This window comes from Neltuma alba, unplaced genomic scaffold (genome assembly GCF_004799145.2).
Source record: "Neltuma alba isolate B1F8T4 unplaced genomic scaffold, ASM479914v2 tig00011962_pilon, whole genome shotgun sequence".
Taxonomy (NCBI): domain Eukaryota; kingdom Viridiplantae; phylum Streptophyta; class Magnoliopsida; order Fabales; family Fabaceae; genus Neltuma; species Neltuma alba.
The window spans coordinates 54320-76406 of NW_021636540.1; the positions used below are offsets into that span (position 1 = coordinate 54320).

At 36.8% G+C, this 22087-nt stretch overlaps 2 protein-coding genes across 5 annotated transcripts; one reads left to right on the top strand and one right to left on the bottom strand.

Annotated features, from left to right (window-relative positions):
- Positions 1-715: 715 nt before the first annotated feature.
- Positions 716-5764, bottom strand: LOC114720019 (stomatal closure-related actin-binding protein 2). Of its 4 annotated transcripts, none has more exons than XM_028905602.1 (13): positions 5260-5291; positions 4329-4629; positions 4089-4217; positions 3688-3780; positions 3250-3390; positions 2961-3029; positions 2655-2738; positions 2291-2468; positions 2027-2140; positions 1880-1938; positions 1388-1522; positions 1075-1224; positions 716-975 (listed from the first exon to the last, which is right to left on the bottom strand). In XM_028905602.1, exons 1-13 carry the CDS (start codon positions 5274-5276, stop codon positions 943-945), a joined length of 1503 nt encoding a protein of 500 aa, XP_028761435.1. In that variant the 5' UTR covers positions 5277-5291; the 3' UTR covers positions 716-942. The 4 variants fall into 4 exon arrangements, with proteins under 4 accessions (XP_028761435.1, XP_028761437.1, XP_028761436.1 ...); XM_028905604.1 differs by lacking the exon at positions 5260-5291 and adding an exon at positions 5560-5764 and having other exon boundaries at positions 832-975; XM_028905603.1 differs by lacking the exon at positions 5260-5291 and adding an exon at positions 5560-5764 and having other exon boundaries at positions 832-975; positions 4329-4632.
- An 8298-nt stretch (positions 5765-14062) lies between these two features.
- Positions 14063-17495, top strand: LOC114720025 (tubulin beta-5 chain). The gene is made up of 4 exons (XM_028905612.1): positions 14063-14170; positions 14787-15185; positions 15598-15867; positions 16473-17495. The coding sequence occupies exons 2-4, from the start codon at positions 14792-14794 to the stop codon at positions 17150-17152; spliced, it is 1344 nt and encodes a 447-aa protein (XP_028761445.1). The 5' UTR covers positions 14063-14170; positions 14787-14791; the 3' UTR covers positions 17153-17495.
- Positions 17496-22087: the final 4592 nt, after the last annotated feature.

The window sequence follows — 22087 nt, forward strand, 5'->3', positions numbered from 1 at the left end:
CAATTTTCTCTAAATTACCCCTATGGATACTCCCTCAATCATAATCAAATAGAAGAAGGAGAGGGGTATTAAAAAAGATGATTATGGTGTTTTAGAAAAAACATATCATATTTCTTACAATCAACTAACTTACCTAATTTTTTTAATCTAATCAAATTAGTTAAATGGGTTTTATATTAAAGATCGGAGAAGTATTATTATAAATTCAATCTCATTTCTGTATCGCTGCTGTAGAGAGCCTTCACCTCGCTGGTAGAGGGTAAAGGAAATACAAAAAAGATATTTAGTTGGCTGACTCGTTCATATTCTTAAATATTTATCAAAATTAAGACTGAAACTTGAAGCCACTCTATCTTGCTAATACCTGCCGGAGAAGGAATGTTTCTTCACATCAATGTCTCATCGTCTAATATTACAAATATGATTATGTCATGTTAATTTTTTTTACCCAACTTATTGTTAATTTTGGAAGAGATAAATCTGTGTGAGGGACACGTCAAATTCTATTCAAAAGTGATAAGATCACTAGTAGACTGAAAGCTGTTCTTCTTCTTCTTCCCTTTTTTTTTTTTTTTCCTTTTTTTGTTTCCTGACTTTGTCAAATGCACTTCATCCAGATGGTAGTTGTGTATACGATTTCACCATATAGCCATTATCACCATGAAGAAAGCTCCCCACACTGGTTTTGTAGCAGCGAAATGCAAAGCAGCCAGCATGAACAAATGAACTAATAATTATAAAACGTGAAATCTCTACAACATTTGATTAGGCAAATTTTAAAAACCCATGCCTAAAACAACAAACACAACCCAATTAGTGGAAGCCCCATCACAAAAACAACATATATTCCTGTAACAAAACAAGTTCACATGTAAGTATACTCGCACTAAATATGATAAATCTCACTTTTGTTGAAACTCTCAGTCAGTAAAGTTTGCCCCCCTATACTAAATCCTCAGGCCCAGCAAGCACCACCTGTACAATGTCATGTGCAAGATCAAATACTAAGTAAGGACGTCAGGGATCCATTTCAGGATAAATGACAAGATTCTCAAGTCAGAAAAGAAGACTCACATTGCAATCAAGAGCATATTTCCTGGCAACCATAATAGCTGCATTTCTGTCTCTTTCTGATTCAAATGTTAATACAAAGGACAATCCCTTCCTAGCTTGCCAAAACAGCGCCTTTGCAGCATTACTGCTATCGCTTCGGACTCCACACAGCTACGGTTAGAAGAAACATTCTTGTTAATTTAAGGTATCAGGATTTATACACAACTTGAACAATGGAAGCCTCATCTCAAGTTCTGGTTCAAAGATGAACTTAATGAACTAGTATAGACCCTATAATTAACTTTCAGTTCTGGTTCATAGGCAAAATATTTACCTGCATGGATGGGGAGTAAATTTCTCTGGCTTTCGTGATCCAACCTCTGGATAACTTCATCCTCATTCTCCCCACATTAAATGCATGAACAGAATGTGATGAGTGAGCTTGTCCATTCATCTGAGAAATGACAACCTGTATATGACCAAATGTTTAATCACATCAGAATATGTTTACAATTGACGATTTAATTATAAGTAAGGAAATTTTGATCTGTATATGATGAACGCAAACTTATTCTCTGCATAAATTCATTGTTATTTATTTACTTATCATCCGAAAGTTTTTAAGAGAACCAGCACCATTTCTCATTGAACAAACAAACCAAAATTTGGGATGTGCAAGCCTACATGGACCAACAAAAATTACCCGCACCGCGGTTCCGGTGTTCCGTTAATACATATGCTTTATTTCAAATTATGATTTGGCCAAGTTTTGTCATTTCGGGTACATATAAAATTACGGGTTTAAAATTGAGAATGGATAGCATACATTAAATTCTGTATTAGACTTTCGAAGGAGTGAGTCCACATGGCTTCTAAGTCCTGAAACTGTTACACAATAGACTATTAGAAGTTAATCTTTCATATGGAAACAAGTGAACCAAAAATTAAGATCAGATCCATAATCAGAACCAACCAGCTTGAATAGGATTCGTTGTTAATGTGACTTTTTTGCCATTGGAGACAATGTCTACTTGTAAGATTCGCCCAACATCAAAGGGATCTGGAGCATATACTGATCTGTTTGCACCTGATAAATAATGGCAACAAAGATCAGACAAAGAACATAACAAAAGTCAGAATTTTGGAGGATTATTCAGTTGTTGAAGCTCACCAGCCAAACATATCTGAATAAATCTGACGTTATATATACACATAATCAGGAATGGCAGAAAAATACCTGAAATGACCTCTCTCCAGCTGCCTTCAGATGACAACCGATACCACTGGAACGAGCATTTCGATGTCTGTGGCACTTCATCTGAGCAAGGGTGGACTTGCAGGTATGAACCTAAGGTTTCAGAACCATCTAACTTGTATAAACTAGATTGGTTCTCGTTCTTCTTGCTCATTGTGAGCTGGCAAGACCAAAATAAAGTTGTTACAAGAAAATGTAACATTACTGGAAGATGAATAAAATGAAAATTAATTAAACATAAAATATTATGCCGCTGAAAAAATATGAACTGCCTAATCAAATCCAGCCATATTGAGAGTAAAACTCTCTTCCTAGTTAAACAAGTAAAAACTAGATATCAACAAACCTCTTTCTGAAGCTTCATTGAAAAAATGGACTTCTCTCGAATTTGATCCCTCAGAGCACGAAGCTCATGTTCCATAGCCATCACCTGAAAATAAGTCCCGTCAATGATCATTGACCCATCGCTTTACAAATATTTCAACTGGCGATACACTTTAGTTGATGAAAAATTAAAATCATAGCACAGGAAAAGATGTATAGCCTTGCCAAAAATAGATAATCAGATTAAACCATTACTATATCATGGTGTATAATGTAATCAAGCAAGAAGTAGCTAAAACGATATTGAGGGATAAGAAAGCAGTGTTACCTTGCTTGGGTGATGCAACAATTTGATTCTTCTAGCCTCCTGAACCTCCTCTACCAGTTCTTCCACATCCTGCCAGAGAGGAAAATCAGATTAAGCATACTTGCTTAAATGGTAATAAATGCTTATATTTACAAAGGATTCTCAGTAATTCCCGATGTGCAATTGCCATCATGAATTAAAAGGAATAAAAGGATCCTCAGTAATATAAATGCTTAATGTTTAGGTTTTAAGGGGAACCATTCACAATTTAATAATAATTGTTCTCATAAAGTTGTAAATCAAAAGGAACCTGTCTCTTAGAAGCTTGGAAAGCTTTTTCCTGTTCCTCAAGGGCCTCACCAATTCTCATCACTACTGCTCCAGCACTCTCAATTTCAGCACAAGCAAAAGACTTCTCTTGATTAACAAGTTTCTTGGCATCTTCAGAAGCCTGGAAAACAAAATTAACGTCAAGAAAACACTTTAGAATTTCTTTTCTTTTTTTTTTGGAGGGGTGGTGATCATTGAAAGTGCGTAATTACCACTACTTTTTAAAACGAACTGATTCCACCTTAAGCGAGTTAATCGGTTCGTTGATAAACTACTTTTAGTAGTTGGCCAACGAAACAATAAACGGATTGAGGGGTCTTTCAATTTCTCAACTCAATTCTAAATCATCATAATCATCACAGGCATTCAGATGAGTATCTTATAGTTATTTGCACAAAGCTTAGATGTCATGGAAGACCTGTTTGAGAAAGTTCACTAGCTTATTCACTTCAAACTTCTCTTGAATTAGTTCTCCTTCGTTTTGAGTCAGCTTAACTGCTAAAGCTTCCACCTGCATAGATTCGATTGTTCACGATGAGAATTCAGGATTACTAAGATAGAATTGAAAGCGGGATGAGAATGAATTTCCTAGCATAATCAGAAACAAACACCCGAAACATGCATGGAAAAAGAAGAAATTGAACACTTAAAAAAAGTGGGAAAAGAAAATTAATCAATCTGGATGACTCTTCTCTCTTTCCGTACATTTCCATCCTCCAGTCGGCGAATAGTTAACCTCCAAATTTATGACACCAGCAATTTCAAATTCTGAGCAGAGCAATGCAGTCAATAAAATTAAGTTGCCTCAAGAAAACGAACCATAGAAATAGCCTTCTCCACATCCTCCTTATGTTTTCCTTGCAAACGGCCTTTTAACGATTCTAATGCATCTCTTAGCTTTTTCAAAAGAACATGTCCCTCCAAAGATGGTGTCTCTCTTAGCTTTGCCTGAAATCAATAAAAGAAAAAACTTAGTATTCTTCACAACATCAGAAATTATGGCCCAAGCAAAGTGCGAGACTTAGATGAAGGATATATAATTATAGATAATACAATTACCTCATCAGACAACTTAGCAGCTGCAGCCAAGTTCTTGTCAAATTTGCTGGCAAGGTCACGAACTGAGAGGCGTTTGTGCTGATCTGACAAGTTGGATACTTCTTGCTCGATAACATCCTTCAAGGAAGGCCCATGGGTTTCCTCCATTGGCTCTTCCACAATCTGGTTATCAGGTCCTAGTTTATAGTTTGGAAAACAATCAGAAACAAAGCTGACATCAGCCGAAACAGGCGGCACCGCTTCCATTGGCATCTTGACTTTGACTTCAGGGCTGATCTTCGTCATGGCTCTGTTCAATGCTCTGCTGAAATTAAAATGCAATATTGTATGACGACGTCAGTTAAAAAATATCTCAATACCGAATCTAAAGTAAAACAAAGTTCAAGACATAAGAACTTTTTTTGTGAGGAGCCGCAGTCAAGCTCAGCTTAAGAAGGTGAAAACATCATAAAGCTGGGAAATACGATGGAATATGGATGGCTCATCCTTCCGGAACCCATTTGTTAAAGTAGATGCTGCTTGGCCAGGAAAGAAAAATTATAGCACTAAATTGAAGAAAATTCTAGTAGCTTTTTTTAATAACTTTTTTTTCCTAATCAATTAAATTTCCAAAAACTACGCTATCAAATGTAAAATTAAGTTCTTGAAGCAGTGTCTAACCAGAAAATTAAAAAGCAAACAAACAGAGAAAGAAAGGAAAAGAGACTAATTTAGTCATTGATTATCCCCCACAGCTCAGCCAACATACAAAAGCATACAGATGCAGAAGAATTTTAACCGAGATTGTCTTAATCCAGTCAGAAAAAAGGGGGGGAAATTGCAGACAATGATGCAGACGTCTGCCAATAAAAATAAAAATATAAAAGACAAAACGAACTGTAAAAAAGTATTAATCTGGGATCATGGAAGAGAATTGCCATTAATGACCAACTTCTCAACTACATTCATGATCTTATGTACCCTCCTTGCCAATTTCAGTTAAAGTGGGAAAACAACCTTCACTTCACGTCAAAAAAATGGAAATAAAATACAAGAACAACAGAGTGAAGAAAGCAGCAGCCGTTCTTGCAGCTACAGAAGCAAATAAAAAAAAAAAAATCCAAAAGACAAACAGAACATGCAGCATCAGAAATATCACAAAAGCGCAAGAAAAAATCATTGCATACGACAAATGACAAAAACCCAGATGCAGAATAACAATGCAGCTGAGGTAGTAATTGAAAGAACTTACACACAATCACCAAAAGCTGATCAAAACATGGAGCTATGTTAATGGCGTGCCCCGCAGAGTGATTCTGTCACAGCAAAGGAGAGGGAGAATACAGCCAAAGACACAGAAGGAGAAGGAGAAGAACCTAAAGGATGGGATTTGGCATTGCTTTTTCAAAAGGTAAAAGGAAAGCTTCTCTAGCTGGCTTGTCTGTCTCCCCTCCCAACGACTTGAATCAGTGTGTCCTCCTTCCTCCATCATCGTATGTTACCCCGTTAAAAGCTCTCGCTGTGGCACAGTAAAAAGTGAAGCCACGCGCTGCCCCACCTCCTTCTGCGGGCCCCGGTTAGTGGTTTCTCGGATGAGCTGGGCAGGGCCCACCCTGCTCACCATTGAGAGGCGCGCGTGCCCTTTGGTATATTTTCGTACCACTGAGGGGCAAGTGTTTGGCGGGATGTCGTTCATTGACTGGTATTTTCTCCTCCGCAACCCTTCTGGTTCCCAATATCTACCAAAATGGCACCACGCGATCAAGCGGAGAATACTATGATAGGACAATGAGCTAAAAGCCGAGAACAAACGTCGTACGATCAAAACGACAAAATATCGGTTTTATCTTTTTGAGTTATCACCAACCGTGATATTGGCAGTTTAACAGTACCGGTAGATCCATGTAGTGTATTATCCAAAAAAAAGCTATAGCCTTATAAGTTGCTCTATATATTTATATCATAGAAATCAAAGTGAAAAAATAATTTGTCGAGAGTGAGCAATAGGTCTTCGAAGCGACAGGGCTTTCGAGCGATCCGTCATTGTCTTGATTAATTTTATTTATGTGGCCTTTATTAGTGAGTTAATTGAATTAATGAATGGTGGGAACTAAATATTGTGGTAGAGGAATAGAAAGCTTGCCTTTTTGCGTGGCTTTGTTTAAATGGTGAAAGGCGTTTAAAGCACAACAATAAAAGCAGTAGTTTATAGGTGGAATTTGATGATAATGGCATTGGCTATTATGAGGATTGGAGTTGGAAGAAAGCGAAATCATGCATGCCTCTGAAAAACACCCCATTTCTCAAGGAAGACAGAGATTAAAGCGTTGGTTAGCTTCAGAATTTAATAACAATGATGTTCAGTGTGAGATGTTAATTAATTGATTGAAGTCCAACAACACGCATATATGTATTCTTAAGAAATTGCAAAAAGAAAATAATGAAATAATATGATAATAATGTTGGTTGAGCATAGGCAGAACCGGGGGGGGGGGGGGAGCGCCAAAGTGGGTTGGGGATGAAATTGGGAATAAGGTACCCCACATGCCGTTTTGACATCAAAATCAGGCACAGCATCGAACTGGACGATGATTGGGATGGTTCTCAGATCCCTCATTGTGTCTCTCACTATCTCACTCTGTATATTATTTTTAGTGATTAAAGCTGAGTTTATGTGCATAGCCAACAGTGGAGGTTGAACGCATCTTAATCATTCATCATTTATTTATATGATAAAATAACGGCAGGCGCGTCGTCGTCTAGATGAAGGCAAAGGGACAAGCTCCTCAAATGATGGGCCTGTTAAATCATGGATTATCGTTTTGTTGTTTATGAATTCAGGGGTGTTTGGATGGAAACCAAAGAATTCAGAAGTGCTGTTACGGTTTACAAAATAAACATGTGGAAGAGTTTGTCTCGTTTTGCAGAAAAATGCTTCTGAGAAGTACTTTTAAGAGTTGACAAACACTCCCGAAGAAGTCCATTCTCCGATTGACACTTTCCCTCTTGTTTTCTTTTTATCTCAAGCTTTCCCTGCCGGGATCAAACTTAAATGTAAAATTGACATCACTGCCAGTATTAATCAATATCTTAAATGTAAAATTTATAATAACACATTACACGTCCATTATTTGAATTGGCGGGTTAGTTAAAGGAAAAAGTTACATCAGAAAAAATATATATAGAGAAGGGACGAGATGGGGTAATGGATGTGGGATGAATTCAAAATTAAAGGTCACAAGTCCTTTCGTCTTTTTTTTTTTTTTTTGCCTCTTTAATTAGCCACCTTTTCAATGTCTTTGAATTTATTTATGCCATTGTGGAGGCTTTCAAACTTGGCCCTCATGTAATACAGAGAGCCTTCGGTGAGCAACCCATCCACATGGTAGGGTCCATTTTCAAGTCTCAGCCCCACCCACTCCCTATTTTTCCTTCCTTTTTCTCGCACGTTATTATATCATATTGCGTGTGTTTCTGTTGTATTATACTTCTCTTGTACTAAATACAAAACTCATTTTGTAGTGTAAATTACACTATAAAATAAATTTTACATTTAGAATTGGATGAGTATTAGTTTTGGTATTTGTTTTATGATCATCCAGTAAATAATATTGATAATAATACCAATAGTAATCATCTTCTGTGGCTCACCCCATTGCACTTGTGTTGTGGGTTATCGGCTTGCTATGCTTCTCCTTCTGTCGCTTTTGGCGTCACCTCATTTTTTACACGTACCATGACGCGTGCATGTCGCTAATTTTACTTCACCCCCGATAAACTAAAAATAAAAGTTTTTACTACTGATTACTGATTAGACTTGTGGATATCCTCATCATAATTAAGGTCTTCATGCTGCAATTAATCACATGCGTATCCCTTTTTGGTCAGGGAAGGTGGCGTCATTGTTAATCCAGGCCCTGCCAGGCTGATTATTCGTACATATCTTAATTCTGACCCTGTTTGTTGGGTGAATATAAAATAAATCATTCACATCAAAATTTTGAAATTAATCTGTACTTAAAAACATGGCAAATAATAATATATAGGCTGGATATAGTCTGAAGCCACACCAAAAACTTTTTAAAAAAAATGCATACAATATCGTGCAATCAGTATTCCTCACATGCACATGCACCCCTTAATATAATGAAGTAACTAAGGAATTGATATTAATTATAGAGGTTAATTTGGCAAATTGGTATAATTCTAGCTGGATAGCTGAAGTCCATGGTCAAACTTTTTAAATTAGCAGCCCTGTACATGCCCTCCCTGTGAAAGTAGTCAACCATTTCATCCGATCCCATGATGCCATCGAACATTGTCATTTTGCTTCAATCTCGCTTTCACATCATTAAACTAATGGGGTCAGCTTTTGTTAATTAAGAAGGGCATACATGTATACAAGAGATGCGTAGCAGAAGCGTGTAAACCATCTCGTTATCTCATTCTGCTTCCCATCCCGTCCTCATTCTCTTGTTTAGGTTAAAAACGACTAGCTTTATGTTTGGATTAGTTGGGAGTCAGATTCGGACCAGATTGATACCTACAATTTTATAGATTTAGATACGATCCAGATCTAAGCAAATTCTTTATTAATGTGTCTTTATAACTTTAAAATCACCCAGTTTATCGTGATCATCTTAAATCATAATCACCTTCTTTCAATACTACTGACCAGACATGTTGTGACCAAGTCATACAAGCAGAACAACTCATTATTTTCAGTGTCAATTTTTTTTTTTAACTATCTGAACAGATGATTTCAAATGTGCTCGGATTTGAATTTAAAATCCAAAACTAAATTCATCTATCTAAATGTCACCTTTTCGAGATAAAAGGGACACACAGTTATAGATAAAAGAGCTAAAATGCCAATGAGTGTGCGCATTGGTAGGGCAGAATTGTTGGATAACCTGCCTGCATGCTTGCTAGTAACATAATACTGGGCCCAACTATTCGCCTGACATCTCCCCTGCAAGCCTTTTGAGTATACCACTTCAATGTTATTCTAACCAAAAAAAAAAAAAATTATTCACGTTTCACTTTAACTGTATTATTACTTCTATGTGGATCCATAATTCCATGCATTACTTTCCCGCCTTTCTTTTCGCTTACGTGTCCCTATCCATATTCATACGATTTCAGGTCAATTTCAGCAGCATAATTTAATTGTACTACCATCAATTCTTGATATAAGAGCTAGTTCACTAATTTGAATATATTAAAGGAGTTTGTTAAGTTAGTTACTCATAATAAATAGATATTATCTTTTCTAAAATACCCTTGGTAATCATATGTATTAGCTGCTAAAATTACTATTTGATGAAATATTTAATATGTGTAACTATTACAAGGGTTACTATGGAAGGAAAAAAAAGATAAATATAAGAGATAAAGTAGATTGTAGTCTTGTATTTAAAATCAAATTGAAATCCAGACTAGTTTATATATCAAGGATCGAAAGTAATACTATTATTAAATCACATCTACCATCTAAAATTAAAACATTGGTTACAAGTAAATCCAACCAATGTCAACAGCCCAAAACCAAATATATATAGTTTTTCCATGGTACTGCCAAAACCAAACAATTGTGTCATCAAGACATCAACCAAGGTGCCTACTGCCAACACCAACATTGTTGCGTGTCTGACCCAGACTGGCCTTGTTGGGCTTGGCTCGTTGGGCTGCTGAGTCATGGTAACAACCCTATGACAATGGACCGTGAAACCGATTACTACCCCGTGGGCCTATAAAGCAAAGCCTAGCCCACATCCTTCACCGAGTCATTTTCTCCTTCACTACGTATCTGACACGTCAACAACGATAAACGGGCTGATTCCTAGGATACCATACTTGGAAACCAGCGGTTAAAACATGGCCATGAATAACGAAGAAGGATTTAGTTATCTTTAATCTTTTTATCCTTCGTTACGTCTTATGTGTGCCTTGTCCTCTCAAAGATGCTTCATTCGGCAGTACCAAAAACTGTGATTAAGGATGGAACAGACAGGTGTGCAACCATTATTTAGGTATTGTAACCATCATCATTACTTTAAAAAAAAAGAGAGAGGAGAGAAAAGGGGGATTGGAGTCCTAACAAGAGAAGGCACGGAGGGATGGTTGGGAATTAGGTGGACGGAGGCTGTCATCGTCAATTACATAAATCAGGACCCTCGGGACTAGTGTTTCGAGAAGAAATTAACATTTAAAAAAAAAAAGCAGGTCATTGTTATGATATGAGAATTATAGTGTGGGTGAATTGAATTTAATGAGGAGTGGTTGAGACTGCAGGTTCAACCCGATACCTAAACTGCATCTCAAGCAAGCATCAGCGTCATGGCACCACATGGACCCCCCGCTCCCTCCTTTCTGCGCCATCCCAAAGCTGGTTTCACTTCACGCTGACCCTAGCCCCCTTTTTTCAGATCTACTACATCCACTGCTTCCCCTCTATCCATCATGAAGCTCAACAAAATACATATCTGACTCCATGTCTGGTGCAAAAGAAATGGAGATAAGGGGAGGAGAGAGAAAATTAATAGCCCTAATTTGTTGCTCTTTTTTAATTAGCTCTCTAATTAGACGTCGACACCTGCATCATCTCTCGAGCTTCATGTGCCAGGCCGCACACTTCTCATGATTGGATCTTCTGGATCTGCTCCGCGCATATAGATATAGACGCATTGATAACTGTAAGTAATTTGATGTGGTACAAAGTAGCACCGCTAATATTGTTAATTTTAATTTATATAGCATCAACAAGTCATTATTAAAAACTAGCCAAATTAAGTTTTTACCTACAAACGTAAAAAAATTTTGCAATTAGCATTCCAATGGTTTTAAGTATTGAGAACAAATGCAAAAATGTATTTTCAGATTAACATGACTGTTTTTAATGTTTTCCGTGTGGTAATGTCTTGATTGAAAATTTGTGCCTTCATTCTGGTCAAAAAATAAAAGAAAATTTGTGCCTTCATGAGCACCGTGCACCTAGCTAGTTTTCCCTCTTGTATAGATTACTTCAGTAGTAATCTTCCGGTCCTTAATATAAGACATATTTAATTAATTTGATTAGATTAAAAAAGTTAGGTAAGTTAGTTAATTATAAGAAATGTGACACGTTTTTCCTAAAACACCATAATCATCTTTCTTAATACCCTTTCTCCTTCTTCTACTTAATTATGATTGAGGGAGTATCTATAAGAGTAATTTAGAAAAAATTTGATAAATATGAGAAATGGATCTTATATTTAGGACCAAAACTAACTCAACAATTGAGTCCTACATTGAGGAGGACTGGAGGAGTATTTGATTTTTTTTGGGGGGGTTTTTTAAAGATGAATCTGCCATTAGAGAGCGGAGTTTGCAGTTGAAAAAATAAACATCGTTAAGAATTATATATTAATTAGAAATATTCACGAACTAAACAAACATTGAAATGCGAATAAGTTATGCTATTTATAATCTATATATTATTTTTAAATAATCTAAAAATTATTTAATAAGATGTAAATATTTAGTGAGACATCAGAAATACTCTTTTTTCTGTCGGCAGTGAATATAGAGGACAAAGAGTATTTTGTATGCCTTGTTAATGGGGGTGAGTGTGTTAATAGCGATGATGATGATAGGGAGCTTGTAAGTTTATGTTTATTATTATTATTTTTATATATATGAAAAGTACATAAAGTTTTCTCCGCTAGAGATTGGCTGGCGGTGCTGCAGGTCACATGTTAGTGCACCTTATCTCATGTGCTCTGTTCCGCCTTCTTGTTACTCGCCCTGTCTTCTTCTCCCCTCATTCCAGAAACCGTTAACCCCACGCGCCTCCTCCCCGCGTCCCCTTTTGGCGCCAACGCCGTCGACCGTTGATCTCACGCGCCGTTCCTCCGTGTTCCCTCGGTTCAACTCGGAAATTACAAATTCCTAAATATCTCGCTCTTGTTATGTACCATTTCGCCCTCAATCATGTTGCCCCCATCACTCTCCTTTTACTTTTATATCCCCAGCGTTAGCGTAGCGTCTCTCTCGTCTTTACGTACGACTTTAAATACCGCAATTATAAGCATGTTGTTAGATGTACTACGTATATTTGTATTCAATCCAATAACGGGCTTACACAAATAAGAAATAAATTTTTTAAAGCAACTTAATAAAATATAGAAAATGATGAATCAAGTGCGGGTTAATTAAGTTTACCCGGGAGATTCCCATGACACAAGCTGGCCGGCCGGCTGGCTTGCTGGAAACGAAGCAACCGGATGGTCAAGACACATGGCATGTGGTTGCCGAAACTATATGAAAGCGAAAACAAGGAATCAATTAAGGATCTAACTCGATAATAATTCTCATGATTGTGATTTAAATAGGAGCACTGAGTATATGTTTGAGTTGGGCGGATAGATATATATAATCCGTTCCTATCTTGGAGTCAAGCAGCATGATATTCGTTCTCAAAACCCCACACACAATAACACCACATTCAAATGATGAACTGGCAACCAAGGAGGTGCCCAAATTTAAATGAAACTGTGTCATCGCTACGTAATGCCCGATGTGACACAAGACCTATATATTAATCACTACATAAATTTGGCTTCACGCTTCCTGCGGGTTTTTTCGGGGCGAAAATATTGTTTTAGAAAAGTCAACATTCAGGGGTTCGTTGGCCCCCGAAATTTAAATATAAATATTTATACTCTTCTGTAAAATAATTTTCAAGCGAACAGTAGAATGGGGTGTGTGCGTGTATAGAAGAAGAAAAATATGTGTAGTGTATATTATATTAATTGTAATTTTCAGCGTTTGTTTAGGAATTTAACAGGAGCAGTAGCTGACAATTTCCATGCAGATGGATCAAAGCGATGTTGCACAGCTGGATACTGAAGATGAGTTAGGTAGCCACCTTGAAACGAAAAAATAAAGAGAGAGGCAATTTCAAGGTGATACTTCTCGCTCTCTATAAAAGCCATGCTGGCGACTCCTCTCCTCACTCCCCTCTAATTTTATACCACCGTCACTCATTTTCATCTCCTTACTCAAATACTAATCATGACTCTATCGCTCCTTATTTCTCTCATAACCCTGCCGCTGCCGCCGTAAACACACACACAAAACACTCCTTTTTATTATTCTCAAAAATACATATATTGTCCTTAACAGAGGTATTTAATAATTGCACAATCAATTGCTCTCATTAATTATCTTTATCATCTCTGAAGAAAATTACCCCAACAGATGCATTTCCGTGTCACCACGCCATCGATTTTTCTTCCCCAAAAAAAAAAAAAAACGTCGCCGAAAGACTGCGAGTTACCGAGCACCGGTCTAGTGTTGAAGGATGCGAAAACTTCTGCCCATCATGTGGAGTTCAAATCTTTTGTCTCACACTTACATCTTGCAATAAGATTTATTTTCTTCCCTTAAGAGAGAGAGAGAGAGAGCAGAGAAGCGAGCGAATTTACTGCCCGTGACCCCCGTCATGAGGTGTCCAAACATTCTTCGTCCTGAAATTCTTAATCTTTGGAACTGACTTGAAAGTCAAAGGACCATCCAGTCTTTTAGTATAGGGCATATTCGTCCTCACGATCAAATTTAAATCTGATCATCGCAAATGATCTCCATCTCCACCGTTCGTACGTTCCATCGGACGGTGTCCAATCGCTGGCTTAAAAAGGGTGGCAAACTAAAGCGACAGGGACTGTAGAACCGGTCACGCTGACACGCTCCCTCCGTCCCCCTCACTCTGCATTATATAAATCTTGCTAGGGTGCTAGCACCGCAAGAATATCTCTCACTCCCTCCCTTCCTGCCACTCTCCAGTGCTCGCCATTCGATCGATCCGTTCTTCACAATTCCAGGTATTTATATCTCCAGAACTGATCTTTTCCATTGCATTTATCTCGTTGTCTTCAAATCTGTGCCGGTTTTATCTCCTAGGAATTCTGCCTTACACATTGCATTCGTTCTTCCAGGCGAGTAATTGCTTCATTTCAGTGTTTTTAACTTTTGTAGTGGTGATTCGCTTGGAATCACGTTATTCTCTCCATGGATGCTCTGTTTTTCTGATTCATGCTCTATAATTCCATGTGTGATTCGGATAGAGAATCAGATCTTTTCCCGATTTTCTGTCTCCGTAGAATTTGCTATGTTGCTTGCCTTGTTTATTATGTAAGTTCGTACAGACTGGGATATCTCCTTCTCTATCCTCATTGTAAATTCCTCGTCGACTATAACGCTGAAATCGAAGCTCTGTAGTGACTCCGACTGTTTCAGTGAATTTTGCCTGTTTTACTTTGTGTCGATCTTCTTCTTTTCTGTGCGGACACCCTGTTTATATCATTTGAGAGCTATCAAATCATTTGTTGATCGGATTTTGCTCTCGTCGAAGTGTGCTTCTGATGGCTGTTGTATATTTTATAATTCTGCCATTGTTGATGACGTTGATTTTTAAGTCTTTCATTTGATTGATTACAGGGAAAATGAGAGAGATCCTTCACGTTCAGGGTGGACAGTGCGGTAACCAGATTGGTTCCAAATTCTGGGAGGTTATTTGTGAGGAGCATGGCATAGATCCAACTGGAAGGTACGTTGGACATTCAGATCTGCAGCTGGAGCGCGTCAATGTCTACTACAACGAAGCTTCTTGTGGAAGGTTTGTTCCGCGTGCAGTGCTCATGGATCTGGAGCCTGGTACTATGGACAGTGTACGCACTGGTCCTTATGGCCAGATCTTTCGCCCTGATAACTTCGTTTTTGGCCAATCTGGTGCTGGAAACAACTGGGCAAAGGGGCATTACACAGAGGGTGCAGAGCTTATAGATGCAGTTCTTGATGTTGTAAGGAAGGAGGCTGAAAACTGTGATTGCCTTCAAGGTATCATATGCATAAAATTTCTTGATGTCCGTGCTGGTTGGTTACTTCAGCTTGGTATAAATGACAATTGCAGCTTCTAGAATAGTGATTTCTAATACTTCGAAATGCTAAATTTCTAGTTAAGTCAATTGAAAATAAAAGTGTGCGTCAAACTAGCTGGAGTCAGTATCTTACTTTCCTTTTCGTTAGTCATTATCATGATTCATAAAGAGATTTCGGATGTTGCCAATGCACTTTATCAATGAATGGATTGTTCAAGCTTCTTGAGATGGACAAGCCTATGGAGTAATTATTTGTTTTTTTTCCCCATTCACGGATAGTTTCCAAGGGGTGGAATTCTTACTGTTTAGAAAGTCCTTGAAGCTTTGTAAATTTTAGAGGATTATTTAACGTGATTTATCCCCTGTTGCAGGATTTCAAGTGTGCCACTCGCTGGGTGGTGGGACTGGCTCTGGGATGGGTACCCTGCTGATTTCTAAGATCCGGGAGGAGTACCCTGATAGAATGATGCTCACCTTCTCCGTGTTTCCTTCACCCAAGGTGTCAGATACAGTTGTTGAGCCTTACAATGCCACTCTTTCAGTTCATCAGCTGGTTGAAAATGCAGATGAGTGCATGGTGCTGGATAATGAAGCTTTATATGATATTTGCTTCAGGACTCTTAAACTGACAACTCCCAGCTGTGAGTATGCCATATTGATGCGGCATTATTTCAATATTTGCAGTCTGTTTTGTGCTTGATTTATTTATCTCCGCAAATTATATTTTGAGGGATCCTTAATTCCTTATATTGATTGGAACGGTAGTAAGCTGCTAATTTGGCAGATTGCGAGTCGCTCTGTGTCAATTAATATTTGCGAACGGTTATATTTGTAATTTTATGTCCAACATGCCTTGTGGTCTTTCTGATTTAGATGCCAGGCAGTCTTGGACATTGTCCAGTGCGATTTCTCTAATTTGTGATGTACTCTGGTCATGAAACAGGATGAATGCATTAGTTCTCTAGGGGGGTCTAATGCAGTTGTGGTCATAAATAAATGAAAAATTATGATCCGGATTGTGACAAAATTTAAATTTCTGGATTATAATTCAGAACCAATCAATCTAGCTGTTATGGCTTCAATATTGACTAATTTATGTGCTTTTATGTTTTTTTTTCCTTCTGATGATTGCGGGGCCTTACTACTTTAGCTCTGAATATCATAGTTCTATAGTTTGGCCATTTGTTTATAGTCCTTTTCTTTTTTGGCCTGTAATGGCTCAAAATGTGTAATGTTTCTTTTGCAGTTGGTGATTTGAACCATCTGATCTCAGCAACCATGAGTGGGGTCACTTGCTGTCTTCGATTCCCTGGTCAACTCAACTCTGACCTCCGGAAACTGGCAGTGAATCTCATCCCCTTCCCTCGTCTTCATTTCTTCATGGTTGGCTTTGCTCCCCTGACCTCCCGTGGGTCCCAGCAGTACCGTGCATTAACAGTGCCAGAGCTGACTCAGCAAATGTGGGATGCCAAGAACATGATGTGTGCTGCTGATCCCAGGCACGGACGCTACCTTACAGCATCAGCTATGTTCAGGGGAAAGATGAGCACCAAAGAAGTGGATGAACAAATGATCAATGTTCAAAACAAGAATTCTTCCTACTTTGTCGAGTGGATCCCGAATAATGTGAAGTCAAGTGTCTGTGACATCCCACCTAGGGGGCTATCTATGGCATCCACCTTTATTGGGAACTCAACTTCCATTCAGGAAATGTTCAGGAGGGTGAGTGAACAATTCACCGCCATGTTTAGGAGGAAGGCTTTCTTGCACTGGTACACTGGGGAAGGTATGGACGAAATGGAATTCACAGAAGCGGAGAGCAACATGAATGACCTTGTGTCAGAATATCAGCAGTATCAGGATGCCACTGCAGAGGACGAAGGGGAGTATGAAGATGAGGAGGAGGAAATGGGCGAGCCTATGTGAAGGGGAGCTAAATAAAGTGCCAGGCTGATATCTTCTACTTATTGCACTACGCAATATGATGCCCTTAGTATGTCTATTCTACTTCTACCTGAAGAATGTAATTAGCTTTGGTTTGAGGGAAGCTGGTGAGTGAAACATGATTTGGAGAAATGAAGTGGCCAACTCTTTCTCCGAGTCACAAGATATTCGCGCAATAGAAAGGTTCTAATTTTAGTGCCGGCTTGGGTAGAATGTCTTGAGAGTAGTGATGCATTGCCTATATGTTTGTTCCACATTGGCTTTATTTGTTATTTCTCTGGAACCATGGATCGTGTTTTGCATGATATTTTGCCATTCTTGTGCACGGGCTTTTAAATTCTGGATATTTCAACATGCCATTGTGGGGTGTCATTTTTATTAATTTGACAGAATCCTTTGATTCCCGCACGAGACTCTTTACCAGGATCTGGCTCATATCCTCTCGGTCCCACAAAAAAAAAAGGGGGAAGAAAGATCTGTTATAACCTCGTTATCAACATCGGGTGAATCAAGGGCGCGACGGGCCCACGCGCGCGCCCACAACACATCGTAGCAATAGTCGGAAAATTGCCCCTCAAATCATTGGCCCAAACCATGTAGGGCCAACGGCCGATAAAGGTCATGGACCCTGTAAGCAACATAGAAGGTTCGGGTCCACACAAATAAAAGGAGTTTTAGTTTTTAATTTTAAGCTTCGAGCCATCAATTTCAATATACATAAAATTCATAACAAGTTGCATGGTTGATAGCGTCAGTCATTATTTAGTTCCATGCAATGAATGAAAAATCAAGGAAAAGTTACACGCAGATCCCATAAAAGACAACTAATTCTGAAAAAGTTTCTAAAAATCTCAAATGCTTTCTAAGTCTCCAGGGACCTTAGAACAAAAAATTGAAATTGTGAAATTACCTACTTGTCCTCACCGAATGTAGGGCCAACGGCCGATAAGGGTCATGGACCCTGTAAGCAACATAGAAGGTTCGGGTCCACACAAATAAAAGGAGTTTTAGTTTTTAATTTTAGAAATAATTAATATATAAGTCCTTATAGTTTCAACTAGTTTTTAATCAGGTCCCTATAATTTTTTTTCTTTTGATCAAATCCTTCTACTTTCATATGTTTTTAATCAGGTCCTAATAATTTTTTTTCTTTTTATTAGGTCCTTATTGTTTTACTTTATTTTTAATTAGGTCCTTCTAATTTTTATTCTTTATTTTACAAATAATAACATTTTAAAAATAATAAATTATTGTAACAATCTTATGTTAATATTCTTTTAAATTTTTAGTTAAACAAATATATTATTTATTTTCAATTCAAATTTTTATAATTATAAAATTCAAATTATAATAATAAATTTATCTAAAATTAAAATATGATTATAAATAATTTATATTTAAGTATGATTATTATTCTGATTATTTATTAATTACTAAATAATTATATTAATTATTCTTTCCAATTATATAATTATTAATTTAAAAATGAAATTAATTTTAAAGAATAAAGTTAATAAATAATTTTTCAAAAACTACAAAACACCTAATTAAAAAATAAGTGAAACTATAAGGACTTAATAAAAAAAAAATAGAAGGACCTAATTAAAAACATACGAAAGTAAAAGGATCTGACAAAAAGAAAAAATTTTATAAGGATCTAATTAAAAATCAGATGAAACTATAAGGACCTGGAGATTAATTATCCCTTAATTTTAAGCTTCGAGCCATCAATTTCAATATACATAAAATTCATAACAAGTTGCATGGTTCATAGCCAGTCATTATTTAGTTCCATGCAATGAATGAAAAATCAAGAAAAAGTTACACGCAGATCCCATAAAAGACAACTAATTCTGAAAAAGTCTCTAAAAATCTCAAATGCTTTCTAAGTTTCCAGGGACCTAAGAGCAAAAAATTGAAATTGTAAAATTATCTACTTGTCCTCACCGAATGACAACATGCACAGCTACAATCACAATCTACATTTGAGCCATTCACAATATGCACAGAAGTCAGTCACAACCTACACTCAACCGAACGACAATATCCACAGAATATAGTCACAACATACATAGCAGCCAATCACAACCTTTTCCAACAGTGAGGGCAAGTAAGTAATTTCATAATTTTAATTTTTTGCTCTAAAATCCCTAGAAACTTGAGAAGCATTTAGGGATTTCGAGAGACTTTTTTAAAATTAATTGTCTTCTGTGAGACCCGTATGTAATTTTTCTAAAAATTAATTGTTAATTGATAATTATGGGTTCGATATCATTTGTGACAACATAATCCAACAAAAATAGAAATGAATATAAGAATATAGGAGCATTTGTGTAAGAAGGATGAAACAAGGATAGCCACCAGGGTTGGTTGCCCTAAAATATGGGATGTGGTGAATTAGAATGAGTGGCCGACACAAACACAGGGCTCATAACGATCTTCACACACAAACCCAACTGCTTATTCCTTTTTATTTGTGTGATTCTCTAAAATACGGCCTTGTCAGTTTCTGCAGCGCATAAGCATTCAGCAATCAGCGCTGTCTGGTGATTCTGTAATTGAAATTAATTAACCAAAGTGGGGGATTTGCTTCCCAGCTGCAAGCCATGGCTGTGAAAGTGTCGGCAAACTTCGATTGGGCCACTCAACGCTCCCACTCAAACTTCAGCTTCACACCTCCTCCTCTTCCATTGTGTTGTTTTGCTAGTTACCCCCCCCCCCCCCTCAAAAAAAAAAACCACCCACCGAACGATCAAAACATAACTTCCATTATTTATTGTTAATTTATTTGAATTTCTTATTATTGTTAATCAATTTATTACTTTACTCATCAACATGTCATGTTAAAACAATCATGTTTACGATAGAGGTTGATTCGTTATATCACCACTACTCCCAAATCCCAAGCCATATGGAATAATTTATAGGTAGTTTTTTTTTTTTAATAATTGCTCCTTTTTTTTAACAAATTCTCTTTCAACACTAAAATTTACACGAATTTTATGAGTTTTCAACATTCAATTTGCCCGAACTTATCTAAGCAAAACAACATCAGTAAAATAATAAACTAAGGTAACAGATTATTTCAATAAGTTTTGAAAATTTTAAAATTTATTATAAATTCTAATAACAATAAAATTGTTCAAATAATAAGTGGCCAATGGAAGGGGGAGCGGCGCAGTCTCCGATTTTCTCAAACACGCCTCATTCCGGATCACAATTCGTAAAGGCATAGACATCATTTCTGGACTTATATACACACGCACGTCACCCCGACAGAATGCTATTGATTTTTTTTTTTAATTAAAGGCAATTTTAATAAAAAGACAAAAAGATCCTAAAAAAAATGTCGGCCATTACAAAAGATATTTGAACAAATCCCAAACAATTAGTACATGCTATTGATATTTAAAATAATGGCAGTAAGACTTTTAATTTTGAAAAAATTACGTAGCCGTATTACGTAATTGCCCCCGCGTGACTCGTGGACGAGCACAGGTTTTTTTGTTTTGTTGGGCCGATGGACCCATCCCTACCCACGAGGAGAGCCGATATTTTGGTCAGGCTTATGTGCAAACCATTATCTCCAGCCCAATGAAACATTAACAAGAAAACGAACCACCATGAAGAATTGATTCAGTTTGTAAGGAATTGACTCATGACATATAAAATAGTGAGTTCGAATCCCACTGTTAATATGATGTCTTTATTAGTAAGCAATTTATAAGTACTTTTTTAAGTTCCTATAAGCGAGAGAAGTTAGTCATTTATAATGTGGCAAATCAAGATTCAAATCCTACTAGAAGTGATATTTACATTTACTACCTAGAGGATGTTTGGATAGAAAAGTTTTAAAAGTGCTTTTACGATATAAAAAATAAATATGTAGATGTATTTATTTTGCTTTATGAAAAAATAATTTTTAAAAGCATTCCTATAAGCTTCCAAACACCTCCTAATAGTGTATCGAATAAGATCCTCCCAAATGAGAAGATATTGATGAGTAGCAAGATAAAATAAAAATATACATACAACCAATGGAGCTTGTATTTTTTTTTTTTTTAACCAGCAATGGAGCTTGTATTTAGCCCCTTATAGTATTGCGTACCAAGATTCAACTAGCAGCCGGGAAAATTATTTTGCAAATACTTATGATTTCATTCTGTAGTTAATTTGGAATGTATCCCCTTTTTTTAAATAACGAGAACAGTAAAATTAAATGATATAATAGTGAAAAATATATAGGTATTAGAAAAATATGAACACCTGCAAAATAATTTTCCCGAACTGAGCAAACGTCTAACAAAATAGAAGGAAATTGAAAATCATTAAATGTTGACTCTATTGTTGTTTATTTATATGTATAGAAAGCTAAATAATAATCTGAATTAGACATTGATCGCGGCACGAACCCATCATCCATTTTCACTTTTAATTCAAATCTCACCCATACTCCCTCTATTATTACGTTTTTGTCTCTTTTGCGTTTAATGTCAGGACTCAGGACTACCGTCTTATATTGAATCAGTGCATTGAACGTAATTTAGATAAATTTGTTATTAATTCGAGATTATTCTATGCTTTATTGATAATTAACCATCAATAAGTAATAATTGTTATTATAATCTGTTAGGATTATTCGTACGTGCACGCGATCCAGAATTGAGCTGCACTATAATACTTAGAAGTCCAACCAATAATCAAAGTGTAGATGGCAAGCTTAGTAGGTAAAGAACGGGAAAAGATAAGGGAAATTATTTCACCAACTTAAAATGGGACACCAATTATGAAGTGGTTAATAGATAGTGGCAAGTATTGTTAATGAGTAATGAATTAATAAAATAACTAAATGTAGGTGAAGAACATGGAAGCCTAATTAATTAGGTGGGGCTTGATTCTTTGTTCTCATCTTCCCAC